The sequence below is a fragment of the Leucoraja erinacea genome, chromosome 6, assembly GCF_028641065.1.
Source record: "Leucoraja erinacea ecotype New England chromosome 6, Leri_hhj_1, whole genome shotgun sequence".
In the NCBI taxonomy this organism is placed as follows: domain Eukaryota; kingdom Metazoa; phylum Chordata; class Chondrichthyes; order Rajiformes; family Rajidae; genus Leucoraja; species Leucoraja erinaceus.
The window spans coordinates 45,290,233-45,306,311 of record NC_073382.1 but is presented as its reverse complement, the minus strand read 5'-3'; the positions used below and the strand labels follow the sequence as shown (position 1 = coordinate 45,306,311).

General features: G+C 47.6%; 1 protein-coding gene across 1 annotated transcript in view; it reads left to right on the top strand.

Moving 5' to 3' along the window:
* The window catches only part of LOC129698038 (testis-expressed protein 26-like), a 29,678-nt gene that overhangs the window by 3,401 nt on the left and 10,198 nt on the right, over positions 1-16,079 (top strand). Inside the window, exons 3-5 of the mRNA XM_055636871.1 lie at positions 630-822; positions 7,823-7,907; positions 14,524-14,668. Coding sequence (XP_055492846.1) covers positions 630-822; positions 7,823-7,907; positions 14,524-14,668 — 423 coding nt within the window. The remainder of the gene's footprint in view (positions 1-629; positions 823-7,822; positions 7,908-14,523; positions 14,669-16,079) is intronic.

Below are 16,079 nucleotides of genomic sequence, written 5' to 3'. Positions count from 1 at the left end.
TTAATTAAAATTACAAAATTGTCCAATTGTCCCGAGTGTGCGGGATAGTGCTAGTGTACGGGGTAATCGCTGGTTGGCATGGACTTGGTTGGCTGATGGGCCTGTTTGCTCGCTGTGTCTCTAAAGTTTAGTTTAGTTTAGAGATACATTGCGGAAACAGGCCCTCCGGCCCACCGGGTCCATGCCAACCAGCGATCCCCGCACATTAACACTATCCTACACCCACTAGAAACAATTTTTTACATTTACCAAACCAAGTAGCCTACAAACCTGTACGCCTTTGGAGTGTGGGAGGAAACCGAAGATCTCGGAGAAAACCCACACAGATCACGGGGAGAATGTACAAACTCCATACAGACAGCACCCGTAGTCAGGATCGAACCCGGGTCTCCGGTGCTGCATTCGCTGTAAGGCAGGAACTCTACCGCTGCGCCACCGTGACCGCGTAAAGTCTAAAGTTTAAAGGTACATGGACAGGATACGTTTAGAGGGATATGAGCCAAACGCAGTCTGGTGGGACTCATGTAGATGGGGCATGTGGGTTGGCATTGGCAAGTTGGGCCGAAGGGCCCGTTTCCACACCGTATGACTCTAATACTATGTGAATTTGTTCTTCATCTGTTCTTTAGAATGCTGGTGACCAAAGTTACTGTAATCCCAAGCTTCTCCAAGGTACTCAGGGAGTATGGAATGAATTAGCGGCAGAGAAGAAAAGCAAGTCACCAAGCAAACTTTGTCCAGTTGAAAATGAAAAGAAGACTAAAAAGTGTAAAAAGAAAAAAAAGGCACACCAGAGAAAAAAGAAGAATGACCCTTGTTTGGGTAAGAGAGCACGACAAAGATAATAATCTCTCACCATGTTCAACCATTCTTCTGATGTGCCTAAGACACAGGAGCAGAATTAGGCCATTCGGCCCATCAAGTCTACTCCATCATTCAATCATGGCTGATCGATCTTCCCCTCTCAGCCCCATTTTCCTGCCTGCTCCCGATAACCTTTGACACCCTTACTAATCAAGAACCTATCAATCTTTGCGTTAAAAACACCCATTGACTTGGCCTCCGCAGAATTCCACCGATTCACCATCCTCTGTCTAAATATATTCCTACTCACCTCCTTTCTCATTTCATATCATTTTATTCTGAGGCTCTGGTCCTAGACTCCCACTAGTGAAAACATCCTCTCCACATCCACCCTGTCCAGGCCATTCACTATTCAGTATGTTTCAATGAGGTCTACCCTTCATCCTTATAAACTCAAGATTGTGTTGTGCTCAAGATTCCATCATCTGCAGTCTCTTGTCTCTCCATGACATTTAATAATGCTGCCTCCATTTCATGAGAACAGAAGTGCCTTTATGGTCGAGGTGTATAGTATAATCAATGCTCAAATGAAGCAGTGGCCTCTCTACTGCACTGCCAAGGGATGCATCACAGAATAATAATAATAATAATACGTTTTATTTATGGGCGCCTTTCAAGAGTCTCAAGGACACCTAACAGAAATTTAGCAGGTAGAGGAAAAACAAGGGGAATTAAATAAATAGTAGAGACATGAATAGTACACAAAGTAAATACAGAATTCAATACAAAACACAGTATGAGGTAATTAATGCACAGATGAAAAGGGACGGCACGTGGGGCTAAGGATAGGCAGAGGTGAAGAGATGGGTCTTGAGGCGGGACTGGAAGATGGTGAGGGACACGGAATTGCGGATCAGTTGGGGGAGGGAGTTCCAGAGCCTGGGAGCTGCCCTGGAGAAGGCCCTGTCCCCAAAACTGCTGAGGTTGGACTTGTGGATAGAGAGGAGACCAGCTGATGTGGATCTGAGGGACCGTAAGGGTTGAAACATAGAAACATAGAAATTAGGTGCAGGAGTAGGCCATTCGGCCCTTCGAGCCTGCACCGCCATTCAATATGATCATGGCTGATCATCCAACTCAGTATCCCGTACCTGCCTTCCCACCATACCCCCTGATCCCCTTAGCCACAAGGGCCACATCTAACTCCCTCTTAAATATAGCCAATGAAATGGCCTCAACTACCCTCTGTGGCAGAGAGTTCCAGAGATTCACCACTCTCTGTGTGAAAAAAGTTCTCCTCATCTCGGTTTTAAAGGATTTCCCTCTTATCCTTAAGCTGTGACCCCTTGTCCTGGACTTCCCCAACATCGGGAACAATCTTCCTGCATCTAGCCTGTCCAACCCTTAAGAATTTTGTAAGTTTCTATAAGATCCCCTCTCAATCTCCTAAATTCTAGAGAGTATAAACCAAGTCTATCCAGTCTTTCTTCATAAGACAGTCTTGACATCCCAGGAATCAGTCTGGTGAACCTTCTCTGCACTCCCTCTATGGCAATAATGTCCTTCCTCAGATTTGGAGACCAAAACTGCACGCAATACTCCAGGTGTGGTCTCACCAAGACCCTGTACAACTGCAGTAGAACCTCCCTGCTCCTATACTCAAATCCTCTTGCTATGAAAGCCAACATACCATTTGCTTTCTTTACTGCCTGCTGCACCTGCATGCCTACCTTCAATGACTGGTGTACCATGACACCCAGGTCTCGCTGCATCTCCCCCTTTCCCAATCGGCCATCATTTAGATAATAATCTGCTTTCCCGTTTTTGCCACCAAAATGGATAACCTCACATTTATCCACATTATACTGCATCTGCCAAACATTTGCCCACTCACCCAGCCTATCCAAGTCACCTTGCAGTCTCCTAGCATCCTCCTCACACCTAACACTGCCCCCCAGCTTAGTGTCATCTGCAAACTTGGAGATATTGCCTTCAATTCCCTCATCCAGATCATTGATATGTATTGTAAATAGCTAGGGTCCCAGTACTGAGCCTTGCGGTACCCCACTAGTCACTGCCTGCCATTGTGAAAAGGACCCGTTTACTCCTACTCTTTGCTTCCTGTTTGCCAGCCAGTTCTCTATCCACATTAATACTGAACCCCCAATGCCATGTGCTTTAAGCACATGTTGGTAGGGGGAGAGGAGGTCAGTGAGATATGGGGGGGCCAGATGGTGGAGGGCTTTGTAGGTGAGGATCAGGATTTTGTAGGTGATCCGGTGGGAGATGGGAAGCCAGTGAAGTTGTTTGAGGACTGGAGTGATGTGATGCCAGGATTTGGTGTGGGTGATGAGTCGGGCAGCTGCGTTCTGGACCAGTTGGAGTTGGTTGATGTAGGTGGAGCTGATGCCAAGGAGAAGTGAGTTGCAATAGTCCAGTCGGGAGGAGATGAAGGCATGGATGAGTCTTTCAGCAGCGGGCGGTATGAGAGAGGGTCTGAGTTTGGCGATGTTGCGGAGATGAAAGAAGGAGGTTTTAATGACATGGCGGATGTGAGGCTCAAGGGAGAGGGTGGCTCAAAGCTGCGGGCCTGGGGAGATGGGGGAGACAGTGGTGCCGTCGATGGTGAGAGTGGGGTTATTGATTTTGTTGAGTGTGGCTTTGGAGCCTATGAGGAGGAATTCTGTCTTCATCGCTGTTCAGTTTGAGGAAGTTATGTTGCATCCAGGTTTTTATAACGGGAAAACAGGAGTTGATATGGGAGAGGGGGGGATTGTGGTGGGATTTGGTGCCGAGGTAGATCTGGGTGTCATCAGCGTAACAGTGGAAGTCCAGGTTGAAGTGGCGGAGTATCTGACCAAGGGGGAGGATGTAGATGATGAAGAGGAGGGGGCCGAGTAGGGAGCCTTGGGGAACGCCTTGAGTGACTGTGGCTGTAGCAGAGGTGTGGTTGTGGAGAGAGATGAACTGGGATCTGTTGGAAAGGTAGGAACGGAGCCAGCTGAGTGCAGAGCCTTCAATGCCGAGGTCTTTGAGTCTGGTGAGCAGGATGTTATGGTTCACTGTATCGAAGGCTGCTCTCAGGTCGAGGAGGATGAGGATGTTGAGGGAACCAGTCTCAGCAGAGGTGAGGAGGTCGTTGAAGACTTTGAGGAGAGCAGTTTCTGTGCTATGGAGGGGGCGAAAGCCAGATTGGAGGGGTTCAAGTAGGTTATACGCAAGGAGGTGGGAATGAAGTTGCGATGCAATGATACGCTCCAGCGTTTTTGAAAGAAAGGGTAGGTTTGAGATTGGGCGGTAGTTAATGAGAGGAGGGATCAAGACCAGGTTTCTTTAAGATTGGTGTAACAGCAGCAGTTTTGAAAGCGGAGGGGACAATTCCTTGGGACAATGAGGAGTTGAAGAGATTAGTGAGGTAGGGGCAGAGAATGGGGAGGCAGGACTTCAGCAGGGGAGAGGGTCGAGGGAGCAGGTAGTTGTATATCTCCCCTCCCTCTACTTGCTGCCTCCCACCATTTCCTGATTGCTGTCCATTTCCTATCCCCTGCTGTGCAGAATGGGGACAATCCTTCACTGCACTAATTATTGTTGTGGTAATTTTTATCAATGAAATAGGCACAATAATTAGAGTCATTGAGTCATATAGTCATACAGCGTGGAAACAGGCTTTTGGTCCAACTTGCCCACACCAACCGAAATGCCCCGTCTACACAAGTCCGACCTGCCTGCATTTGGCCAATATCCCTCTAAATGTATCCTATTCAATACCTGTCTAAATGTTTCTTAAATGTTGTGATTAAACGTTGCAACTCTACCGCTGTGGCACTCTGCCGCCTTGTAAACGTTGCGATAATCTCTGCCTCAACTACCTCCTCCAGCACCTTCTTCCATACATCCGCCACCATTTGTGTAAAAAGGTTACCCCTCAGATTCCCATTAAATCTTCCCCCCCTCACCTTAAACCTATGTCCTCTGGTTCTCGATTCCCATACTCTGGGCAAAATACTCTGTCTGTTTACCCGATCTATTCCTCTCATGATTTTGTACACCTATATAAGATCACCCCTTATCCACCTGCGCTCATAGGAATAAAGCCCTAGTCTGATCAATGTCTCCCTATAGCTCAGATCCTTGAGTCCTGGCAACATCCGGGTAAATCTTCACTGAACCCTTTCTAGCTTGACAACATCTTTCCTATAACATGGTGACCAAAACTGCACACAATACTTTAAATGTGGCCTCACCAATGTCTTGTAACATGACTTCCCAACTTCTATACTCAATGCTCTGATTAATGAAGGCCAATGAGCCAAAAGCCTTTTTGACCATCCTCTCTAACTGTGACACCACTTTCAAGGAACTATGTGCCTGCACTCCTAGAGAATTTACAATGAACACGCTGATTTGAGGTCGTGCAGAATAAGCAAAATCAATTTCTGACAGGGCGAGGAAATTGAAGGCTTGTTATCAGATTTATTTATTTCCAAATTGAAAAAAGAAAATGATGCAGGCATGTGGCAACATTTATGTGCGAGTATGTATGTTTGTGTGATTTGTATATGCATGCATGTGTGTGATATGTGTGTATGTGCGTAATTACATGTGTGATGTGTATGAGACCCGGGTTCGATCCTGACCTCGGCTACTGTCTGTTTGGAGTATGCATGTTCTCCCTGGAACCACATGGGCTTCCTCTGGATACTCCGGTTTCTTCCCACCACCCAAAAGCATGTGGGTTTGTAAGTAAATTGACTTTAGTGTGGACGAAGCGGATGAGAAAGTGGGATAACAAAAAACTAGTGTGAACAGGCTGATCGGCGTGGACTCGGTGGGGCCTGTTTCCGTGCTGCATCTTTAAACTAAATTAAAACTTATTGAGGTGTATGAAATAATGAAGGGAACAGGACGGGTGAAGGGACAATGACTTTTACCAGCATCTGCAGTCATTCATCTAATTATCTCTTTGTCCTTCTTTGTAACTATGATAAATCTAACCAACTTAATCGCCAGCATGAAAATGCTCTCTCACTGGCAATCCTTCCCCTGCCAATGGTGTAATGATCCAATGGTTCTTCATTATCACATGTACCAAGGGACAGTGAAAATCTTGTTTTGCATACAGTGCAGAAAGATTATTGCCCTACATGTACAATCCTGCACAGAAGTACAGAATACACAGAAACAGCCCACTGAGTCCATGTACAAGAGTTGCCAGGTTCTCGTGCCGTTTTCACAGTCCCAGCTACAGCTGGCCATAAAGACCCGTGGCTGCCATCGCCTCTGTCCGGATCATCCAGTGATCCGTCGTCCCTCTCCTTGTCCGGCCTCCTTCAGCCTTCCTGTCCCGGTGATGCCTCCCGCAGCCGACCTTGAGGGTGCGGAAGGTAACACCCTCGGTTCTTCTTACCGGCCCTTTGTCCAGCGTCTGCCGCCATCGCCGACTCCCTGTGTTATTCACTGAAACTAAATACAGAGCTGCACCCCTCCCTGTTGATAAATATTTGAAACAGAGTAAGGTAGAGAAGGATCAGGAGAAGACTAGCCGGCAAGAACAGGTATGACGTTGCAGGAACGGGCAAGGCAAATATATTTGCTTTACGTCTTGAGACAGAATTCTTAAGATTCTTGTAGATTGGCTATTGCATGTTAGCCAATCAGAATGCTTAGTAATTATAACTCCGCCTAATTGTATGATTTATAGCAAAGATCCTATAGCGGATCTTTGATTTATAGTATAAGAACTCGCCTGCTGCCTGGCAGTAGCTGCAGTAGACTGAACGTGTGATGTACCACATATGTGATGATGAACTAGTCAATAAAGATGCATATGCTTCAACCAGTGTGAGACCAAGGTATTTACATGGTCATATCTAATAGGTGGCTTGCTAACCCGCCCGGTCCTCGTACGGTATGGGGCTGCCTCATCAACCTTTTCCTCCGGAAAGTTGAGGGCTGTGTTGGGTAAATCCGGGTGTCTGTGTGGAGAGACCGCAGGGGAACCCGGAGTGGACCGTCACGGGAATCCCAGGATGCCGGTTACAACAGGGGACGTAGGGACAGACCGACGCAGAGAACTGGTAACCCATGCATAGAAAAGTGTCTTTTAAACTTTACCATGTAAATACCTTAGTCTCACACAGGTTGAAGCATAAGCTGTGAGTGTGTGTGTGGATGTGTGTGTGTCATTTTGCATGTGAAACGTATGTTCAGAAATCCACTCCTCTCTAGATTTGGTCAATTATTTCCCTAAATTTTGAATTAAATTGTTCACAAAACATCAAAAAACATTAAAATCAAACTGCTGCATGAGTCACAGGGTCACCTCACAGATCCAATCACAGTGGATCTCATTTACATATATGACATCACAATGGGACAGGGAGGGAGATTGGAACCTCCATGTGGTCCCACTAAAATCAAACTGCTGCATGAGTCACAGTGCCATCTCACAGATGTACAATCACATCACAATGGGACAGGGGTGGGAGATCTCTCCCCCTCCCTGACATTTAAAAAAAATATTAAGGTTGCCCAGCTGCTGACCTCACAATGCCTTTGCACCTGGCCCAACTGCCTCATGGCCCTGCCCAGCCCTGTCCCCCCAGCCTGCCTGGTGGCCCCGCCCGATGACCACACAATGGTTTTGCACCTGGCCCAACTGCTTCCTGATCCTCCCCTGAATTCCATAGAGCTGCCGGCAGCTTTCGTGCATGAGATGCGGACGCTTCATTTCCAGAACATTCTGAACGCGTGACGCACAGTTGCATTTCGCTCTCTCTGTCTCTCCCCCTCTCTCTCTCTCCCCCATCTCTCTCTCTCCCCATTTCTTGCTGTCCCCTCTCTCTCCTGATTCTGTGCTGTACGACTATGACTTTGTTGTGTGGAATTCTGGGGTGGACACCAATATTATTTTGATAGATGTAAAATATCATTCGGGATATTTTTATCTCTTTGCAGAAAACGTTTATGTGAATTTGAGTAATGCAATTAATTAATTAAGAATGTTTAATGTCTGTAGAAGGGTCGTCGACCTTTGATCCGTATGAAACGACGTTCATGCGAGATTTCGCTTATCGCCCGGGCTCGGCTGCTGAACCTATGCGGTGAGTCTGAATAAACTGTGAACATCGACTTAAACAGCTTCTGGGGCATCTGTGAACTTTTATTGTCGGAGATATGAAATAGAGTTGGGAGCATAGCAATTGGGTGGCACAGTGGCGCAGTGGTAAAGCTGCTGCCTCACGGCGCTGGTGCCCAGGGTTCGATCCTGACTATGGATGCTGTCTGTACGGAGTTTCCACATTCTCCCTGTGATTTTTCTCCAGGTGCTTCGGTTTCCTCCCACACTCCTGTTTGTAGGTTAATTGTTGTCTGTAAATGTGTAAATTGTTCCCAGTGTGTAGGGTTGTGCTAGTGTACGGGGTGATTGCTGGTTGGTGTGGACTCGGTGGGCGGTGGGATCTGTTTTCAGGCTTCTATCGCTAAAGTCTAAAGTCTAACTGTTCTTCATGTGGTATTATGCAATAATAGTGTAAGGCTGAGCAGAGGGGCACTAGGACCCTGCCAGAAGCCAGGCTCCAGTAACCGGCTGTGTCTGGAACACAGGGTGTGGGCAGTTAGAGAGAGGCCTGGGCTTACACGAGGCTGTTGCAGTTGCTGCTGTTATTGTACAGATTAAAGGTATACTCTGTTTACGTCGTGGTACGAGCCTTATTACAAGCATAACTCGACATGGTGCCAGAACTGGGAGACTTGTAAGCAAGAAAATAAATAAAGAAGAAGAGGACGGTGTATCGTTTTGGCGGGAAATAGGAGACGAGCTGGCAGATATGGCGCAACCCACACCAACTGCTACGTTCACAATACAACCTCCAGAGCCATTCGATTTTACCAAGCCTCAAGAATGGGAGCGTTGGATCAGGAGATTCGACCGCTTTCGGCTTGCAAGCAATTTAAACGCGACCTCGGCAGAAAACCAGGTGAACACGCTAGTGTATTGCATGGGCGATGAAGCAGATGATGTGCTAAAGGGGCTAACGCTAACTGCAGATGAGAGGAGGGTGTACACGGATGTCAAGGCAGGCTTTGATGCATTTTTTGTGCCTAAAAAGAATGCTATCTATGAAAGAGCCAAGTTCAATCAGCGTGTGCAACTGCCAGGAGAAATGGTGGATTCCTTCATCACTGCTCTATACGGATTAGCCGAACACTGCAACTATGGACAGTTACAGAACGAGCTGATCCGCGACAGGTTAGTGGTTGGGCTGAGAAACGTCTCATTGTCCGAAAAGCTACAGCTAGACAGAGACCTAACCCTTGAAACTGCTATAACAAAGACAAGGCAGTCTGAAGAAGTTAGACGACAGCGGTTTGACTTAAGAGGAGAAAATAGCGGTGCTAGCAAGTGCTCAAATGTTGATGCTGTGCATGCTAAAAGCTACAGAAAACCCAAATTTCCCTCAAAGCCTCAGCCACAAGCACAAACACCAGGCAAAAATAAATTTAATACACAGCCACAGCCAGGTTCAAAGGCCTGCTATAGATGTGGAAAAATGCCCTCACATGGAAAATTGGAATGCCCTGCTAAAGATGCTGCGTGTCACAACTGTGGCAAAAAGGGACATTATGGCAAAGTGTGCAGAAACGGTGCTAAATCTCTCAATGCTGTCACTACAGAGGAAGAAGAGAGCTTTTTCCTGGGATCCGTGGATGCTGGAAAAGACCCGTGGACGGTGCAGCTACAAGTGAGACAAAAAAAAGTGTGCTTTAAAATAGATACTGGTGCTGATGTCACCGCCATGCCAGCGGAGGTGTACCATGACATTACAGGGGGGCATGATGTGAAGTGCCTGGCAGTGTCGACACGCCCATTGTTTGGGCCAGGGGGCAATGCACTCTCTGTCCTGGGCGTAGCCAGAGAAACACTGCGCAGAGGCAACAAGACAGCCATAGAGGACATTTATGTAGTAAAAGACCTCCACACTGCACTGTTGGGAAGACCTGCCATAGAAAGGCTTCAGCTTGTGTGCAGGGTTGACGGCATCACCTTGGAATCTGTGAGACAACAATATCCGAAGCTGTGTAGCGGCTTGGGTCTTGTTCGGAGGCCATACTCAATTAAATTGAAGCCAGAGGCTGTGCCCTTCTCTCTCCACACGCCACGCAGAGTCCCTCTGCCGCTTATGGGAAAAGTGAAGGAGGAGATAGACCGTATGGAGAAGATGGGCGTAATCACCAAGATTGAGGAGCCGACTGATTGGTGTGCCGGGATGGTGGTGGTGCCGAAAAAAACAGGTGATGTTCGCATTTGTGTGGACTTCACAATGATGAATGGATCAGTATGCAGAGAAAAGTTTATCCTACCTTCTGTAGAGCACACTCTGGGCATGCTAGCTGGGGCAACAGTATTCAGCAAATTAGATGCCAACATGGGCTTTTGGCAAGTACCATTGACAAAAGAGTCTGCCAAATACACCACCTTCATCACGCCTTTTGGGCGCTACTATTTTAACCGTCTACCCTTTGGCATAGCATCAGCCCCCGAGCACTTTCAAAGGATGATGATGACAGAAGTGACCGGTGGCCTGGAGGGGGTACTGTGTCATATGGATGACATCCTGGTCTGGGGACAGACGCAGGAGGAGCATGATGTGCGGCTACATGCGGTGCTAGAGAAGGCACAAAAGGCCGGCATTACGCTCAACATGGACAAATGTGAGCTCACACGCCACACAGTCAGATTCCTGGGTCATGTAATTTCAGCAGATGGAGTGAAGCCAGATCCAGAGAAGACGAGAGCAGTACAAGAGTTGGATGCACCCAAAAATGTCAGCGAACTCAGGAGTTTTCTGGGCATGGTCAATCAGCTGGGCCGCTTCTTGCCTAACCTGGCTGAAAAAGACAAAGTGCTACGAGACCTGCTGTCCAAGAAGAACCACTGGTACTGGGGGACAGAGCAGCAGGCCGCCTTTGATCAGTTAAAAACAGAGCTGTCATCCACACCAGTGCTCACATTATATAACCCAAACAGTGCTCTAAAGATCTCTGCTGATGCCTCTTCCTTTGGCCTGGGGGCAGTAGCCTGCTGCAGAAGAGCATATTCCACACCAACAGTGGTCAACTGTGGCATATGCGTCCAGGGCAATGACACCAAATGGGAAGCTCAATGCTCAAGTAGATAAGGAGGCAGTGGCTGCGACGTGGGGATGTGAAAGGTTCAGCTGTTTCATCCTGGGAAGACCATTCGAGCTGGAAACTGACCACAAGCCGTTGGTGAGTCTGCTGGGAGGGAAAGCTTTGGATGACCTCCCACCAAGAATCCAAAGATTTAGGATGAGACTCATGAGGTACAGCTATACAGTCGATCATGTCCCTGGCAAAAGCCTGTGGACAGCCGACACCTTATCTCGTGCTCCTCTGAGAGCCGCAAGAACACACACAGACACAAGCCTACTAGAGGACACCAACATCTATGTAGACTCTGTCATCAGCAACATTCCTGTCAGTGGAGATTATCTGAGCAGCCTACGGGAGCACCTACAGGCAGACAGCACATGCTCTGCACTGATGGAGTACTGCACAGACGGCTGGCCCGACAAAAGCCAACTGCAGGGAGTGCTGAGACATTACTGGGCTGATAGAGCAGTGCTGACTGTGCACGATGGGCTGCTGCTGCGGGGCACGAGGCTCGTCATCCCATCAGCCTTACAAGGTGATGTGCTACAGAGACTACACGAAGGACACCTGGGGGTGACAAAGTGCAGGGGCCGGGCCAAACAGACGGTATGGTGGCCAGGACTCAGCAGCCAGCTGAATGACATGGTGCTGAAATGTAGAACCTGCATCCAAGAGCGAAGGAACGTCAAAGAGCCGCTGATGCCAACGGAGATGCCAGACAGGCCTTGGCAAACCTTGGGAGCTGACCTATTCACGCTGAAAAACAAGACTTATCTATTAGTCGTAGATTATTTCTCAAGATATGTGGAAGTTGCGCTACTATCACCCACAAGGTCCACAGATGTGGTGGTGCACCTGAAATCCATATTTGCTCGTCATGGAATTTGTGAATTTCTTAAAAGTGACAATGGGCCCCAGTTCTCAGGTAGCCACTTTAAATCCTTTGCAGCAGAGTATGGCTTTATGCACATCACGAGCAGCCCCAGGTTTCCTCAGAGCAATGGGGAGGCGGAACGCGCTGTACAAACCGTGAAAAACCTGCTAACAAAGGCGTCAGACCCATATCTTGCATTGCTGGCCTACAGAGCAACCGCTCTACAGAACGGCTATAGCCCGGCCGAGCTGTTGATGGGGCGCCGCCTACGCACTACAGTTCCTGCCCTTCCAACCCTGCTGAATCCAGTTTTGCCTGACTACAACGCGCTGGGGGCCAAAGAAAGGGAGAAGAGGTGGAACGACGCAAGATCCTTTGACAAGAGGCACGGAGCGAGAAATCTGGAGCCACTAATACCTGGGGAGGATGTGTGGATCACTGATGCACGAGTCCAGGGCAAAGTGCTATCTACACACAATGCACCTCGCTCTTATATCGTCCAGGTGCCTCAGGGCACACTGAGGAGGAACCGGCAGCACTTGGTGCCGCTGCAGACCAACAGTGAGGTAGTCGACGCGGATGAGCCACCGGTGGGAGAAGAGCCAGCTCCACCAGAGCCAGCTCCACCAGACCCAGCTCCACCAGTGACAGCATCACCCAGCGGAGAGGGCCCCACCACAGAGACTGTGCGGACAAGGTGTGGGAGAGAGGTTAGAAGGCCGAAGAGACTTGATTTGTGATTTATTGATCTGTTTTCTACAATAAAGAAAAAGAGAGAGTGAAATGTGATGTGAAAATGTTCTGTAAACCTGTTACATTTACCTGAAACCTGAAAGAATAGTTCACAGTATGGTAACGTGTAAGTTATTTTATTTCTATTTTGCATGCTTAGATCAGGGACAGGTCTTCCAGCAAAAGGGCAGAATAAACCCCTTAAGACCTGCAGAGACAAAGGTAGTCCACCCTTTGTTCTCAAAGAAAGGGAGATGTGGTATTATGCAATAATAGTGTAAGGCTGAGCAGAGGGGCACTAGGACCCTGCCAGAAGCCAGGCTCCAGTAACCGGCTGTGTCTGGAACACAGGGTGTGGGCAGTTAGAGAGAGGCCTGGGCTTACACGAGGCTGTTGCAGTTGCTGCTGTTATTGTACAGATTAAAGGTATACTCTGTTTACGTCGTGGTACGAGCCTTATTACAAGCATAACTCGACACTTCACTGATATTATTCATTCTTGGGATGCGCAGTGGTGCAGCAGGAAGAGCCACAGTGCCAGAGACCTGGGTTTGATCCCGATTGCGGCTGCTGTTCTGTGCGGTGTTTGTACTTGCTCCCTATGACTGTCACAGCGAGTACATGGAAACACCGCACAGACAGCGCCCCAAAGTCAGGATTGAATCCAGGTTTATGGTGCTGTGTCTCTTCCCAAATGGATGGGCGACCAGCCAATCCACTTAAAGGATCCTCCTTGACTTAAACCGCTCTGGAGGTTGCACATTCTCCCTGTGACTGCGTGGGTTTTCTCCGGGTGTCCTAGTTTTCTCCCATATCCCAAAGACGTATAGGTCTAGGGACGAACCACATCATTGGCAATGGATGAGAAAGTGGGATAACATAGACCTATTTTGAGCAGTCGATTGATGGTAGGCGTGGACCTGACCTCCCATCTCCCATCTGGGGCAAAAGGCATATTTCCATGCTGTATTTTTCAGTCAATCAAAATCCATTAGATTCAACAGCTAGAGGACATAGCTTTAAGGTGAGGGGGGATAGATTTAATGGAAACCTGAGGGGTAATTCTTTTCCACAAATGGTAGAAGGTGAGCTGCCAGAGGAGGTAGGTAAGTCAGGTACTAGTACCACAATGTTTCAAAAATATTTGGGCAGGTACATGGATAGGATAGGCTTAGAAGGATATAGGCCAAACACAGGCAGAATTAGTTAGTTTAGTTAGCTTATTGTCACATATACTGCGGGTACAGTGAAAAGCATTTTGTTGCATGCTAACCAGTCAGCCATCCACAGTGTACAGATACAGGATAAAGGGAATATCGTAAAGTACAAGGTTAAGTCCAATAAAGTCTCATTTAAGATAGTCTGAGGGTCTCCAATGAGGTAGATGGGAGGTCAGGACCGCTATCTACTTGGTGATAGGATGGTACCGTTGCCTGATATCAGCTGGGGAAAAAAACTGTCCCTGAATTTGGAGGTATGCATTTTCACACTTCTATATCTCTTAAATGATGGGAGAGGGGAGAAGAGGGAGTGACTGGGATGAGACTGGCCCTTTTGCAGGTGGCTTTGTCGAGGCAGCGTGAAGTGTAAATGGAGAAATTGGAAGGGAGGTTGGGTTGCCTGTTGGTTTGGGCTACATCCTTCAACTCTTTGCAATTTCTTGTGGTCTTGCATGGAGCTGTTCCCAAATCATGCTGTGATGCATCCCGATAAAATGCTTTCTATGGCGCATCTGTCAAAGACTAGCATAGGATGGGCATGCTGGTCAGTGTGGGCAAATTGGACTGAGGGGCTTCTTTCCATGCTGCACGACCCTATGACTCTGTGAGATGAAATAAATTGATTCAACCGTGAGTGAGATACTAATGTGGAAATCCTGCTGGTGTCTTCCATTTAGTTAACTTATGTGTGTTTGTTTTCCTCCTGCCTCATTGCAGGCCAAAATCAACCAATGGATACACTTACCCCTATAAGCTCCACGAGCCTATTGGCGGCAGCTCATATACAGATGACTACGCCTGGAAGTTGCTGGCCAGTCAACATCACCGGCCCTGCAGGAAACCCGAACCACATCCGTGTGACGTCAGTAACATTGAGCGCACCCTCCAGACATGAAACACCACAGATAAATCATCTTTTAATTATGTTAACCTTTTCACTCAGAGGTTGGTGGGTATATGTATGTAACGAGATGCCAGGGGAGGTCGTTGAGGTAGCATATAACAGCATATAAAATACATTTGGACAGGTACATGTATAGGAACGGTTTACTTTAGTTCAGTTTAGTTTAGTTGAGAGGTTCAGCGCGGAAACAGGACCTTTGGCTCACCAGGTCTGCGTCGACCAGCAGTCACCACACACTTACAATACCCTACACACAGTGGCGGACTGGGTCTAAAAATATTGTTTGCCGGGAGACAAACAATATCTTGATCAGGGGCCCACTTGATATAGGGGGCCCACTTCATCAGGGGCCCACTTGCCATCGGGCAAGCTGACACCCTGGCCAGTCCGCCACTGCCTACACACACTAGGGACAATTTCCAATTATACCAAGCCAATTAACCTACAAATCTGTACGTCTTTTGAGTGTAGGAAGAAACCAAAGTCCCTTGAGAAAACCCACGCATGTCACGGGGAAAACGTACAAACGCCGTATTGACAAGCACCCATAGTCAGGATCGAACCCAGAGTTCTAAGGCAGCAACTCTACTGCTGTGCCACCATGCCTCTTTGATAGGGACGGTTTCGAAGGATATTGGCCAAATGTAGGCAGGTGGTACTAGTGTAGATGGGACATGTTGGTTCGGAACTTAAAGAAAGGAGACTTTGCAGCCTGAACTTAGAGAAAGGAGACTTTGAAGGTATGAGACGGGAATTAGCTAGGATAGACAGGCAAATTATATTTAAAGGGTTGACGGTGGAGATGCAATGACAAAGATTTTAAGACCGCATGGATGAACTCCAAAAATTGTTCATCCCTGCCTGGCAAAAAAATATAACGGGGAAGGCGGCTCAGCCGTGGCTGATGAGGGAAATCAAGGATAGTGTAAAATCCAAGGAAAAAGCATATAAATTGGCCACAGCAAACCAGAGGAATGGGAGAAATTGAAAACGCAACCATAGGGGACAAAGGGGTAAGAGAGATGAAAAAGAGCATGAAAGAAAGCTTGCGGGGAATATAAAAAATGACTAAAAGCTTTTTTAGATATGTGAAAAGGAAAGGATTAGTGAAGACAAATGTAGGTCCCTTACAATCAGGGACAGGTGAATTTATAATGGGAAACAAAGAAATGGCAGAACAGTTAAACAAGCACTTTGGTTCTGTCTTCACTAAGGAAGACACAAACAATCTCCCAATCTCTTGAGGACCGAGGATCTAGTGGGAGGGAGGAACTGAAGGGAATCCACATTAGTCAGGAAATGTTGTTAGGTAAACTGTTAGGACTGAAGGCAGATAAATTCCCAGGGCCTGATTGTCTGCATCCCAAAG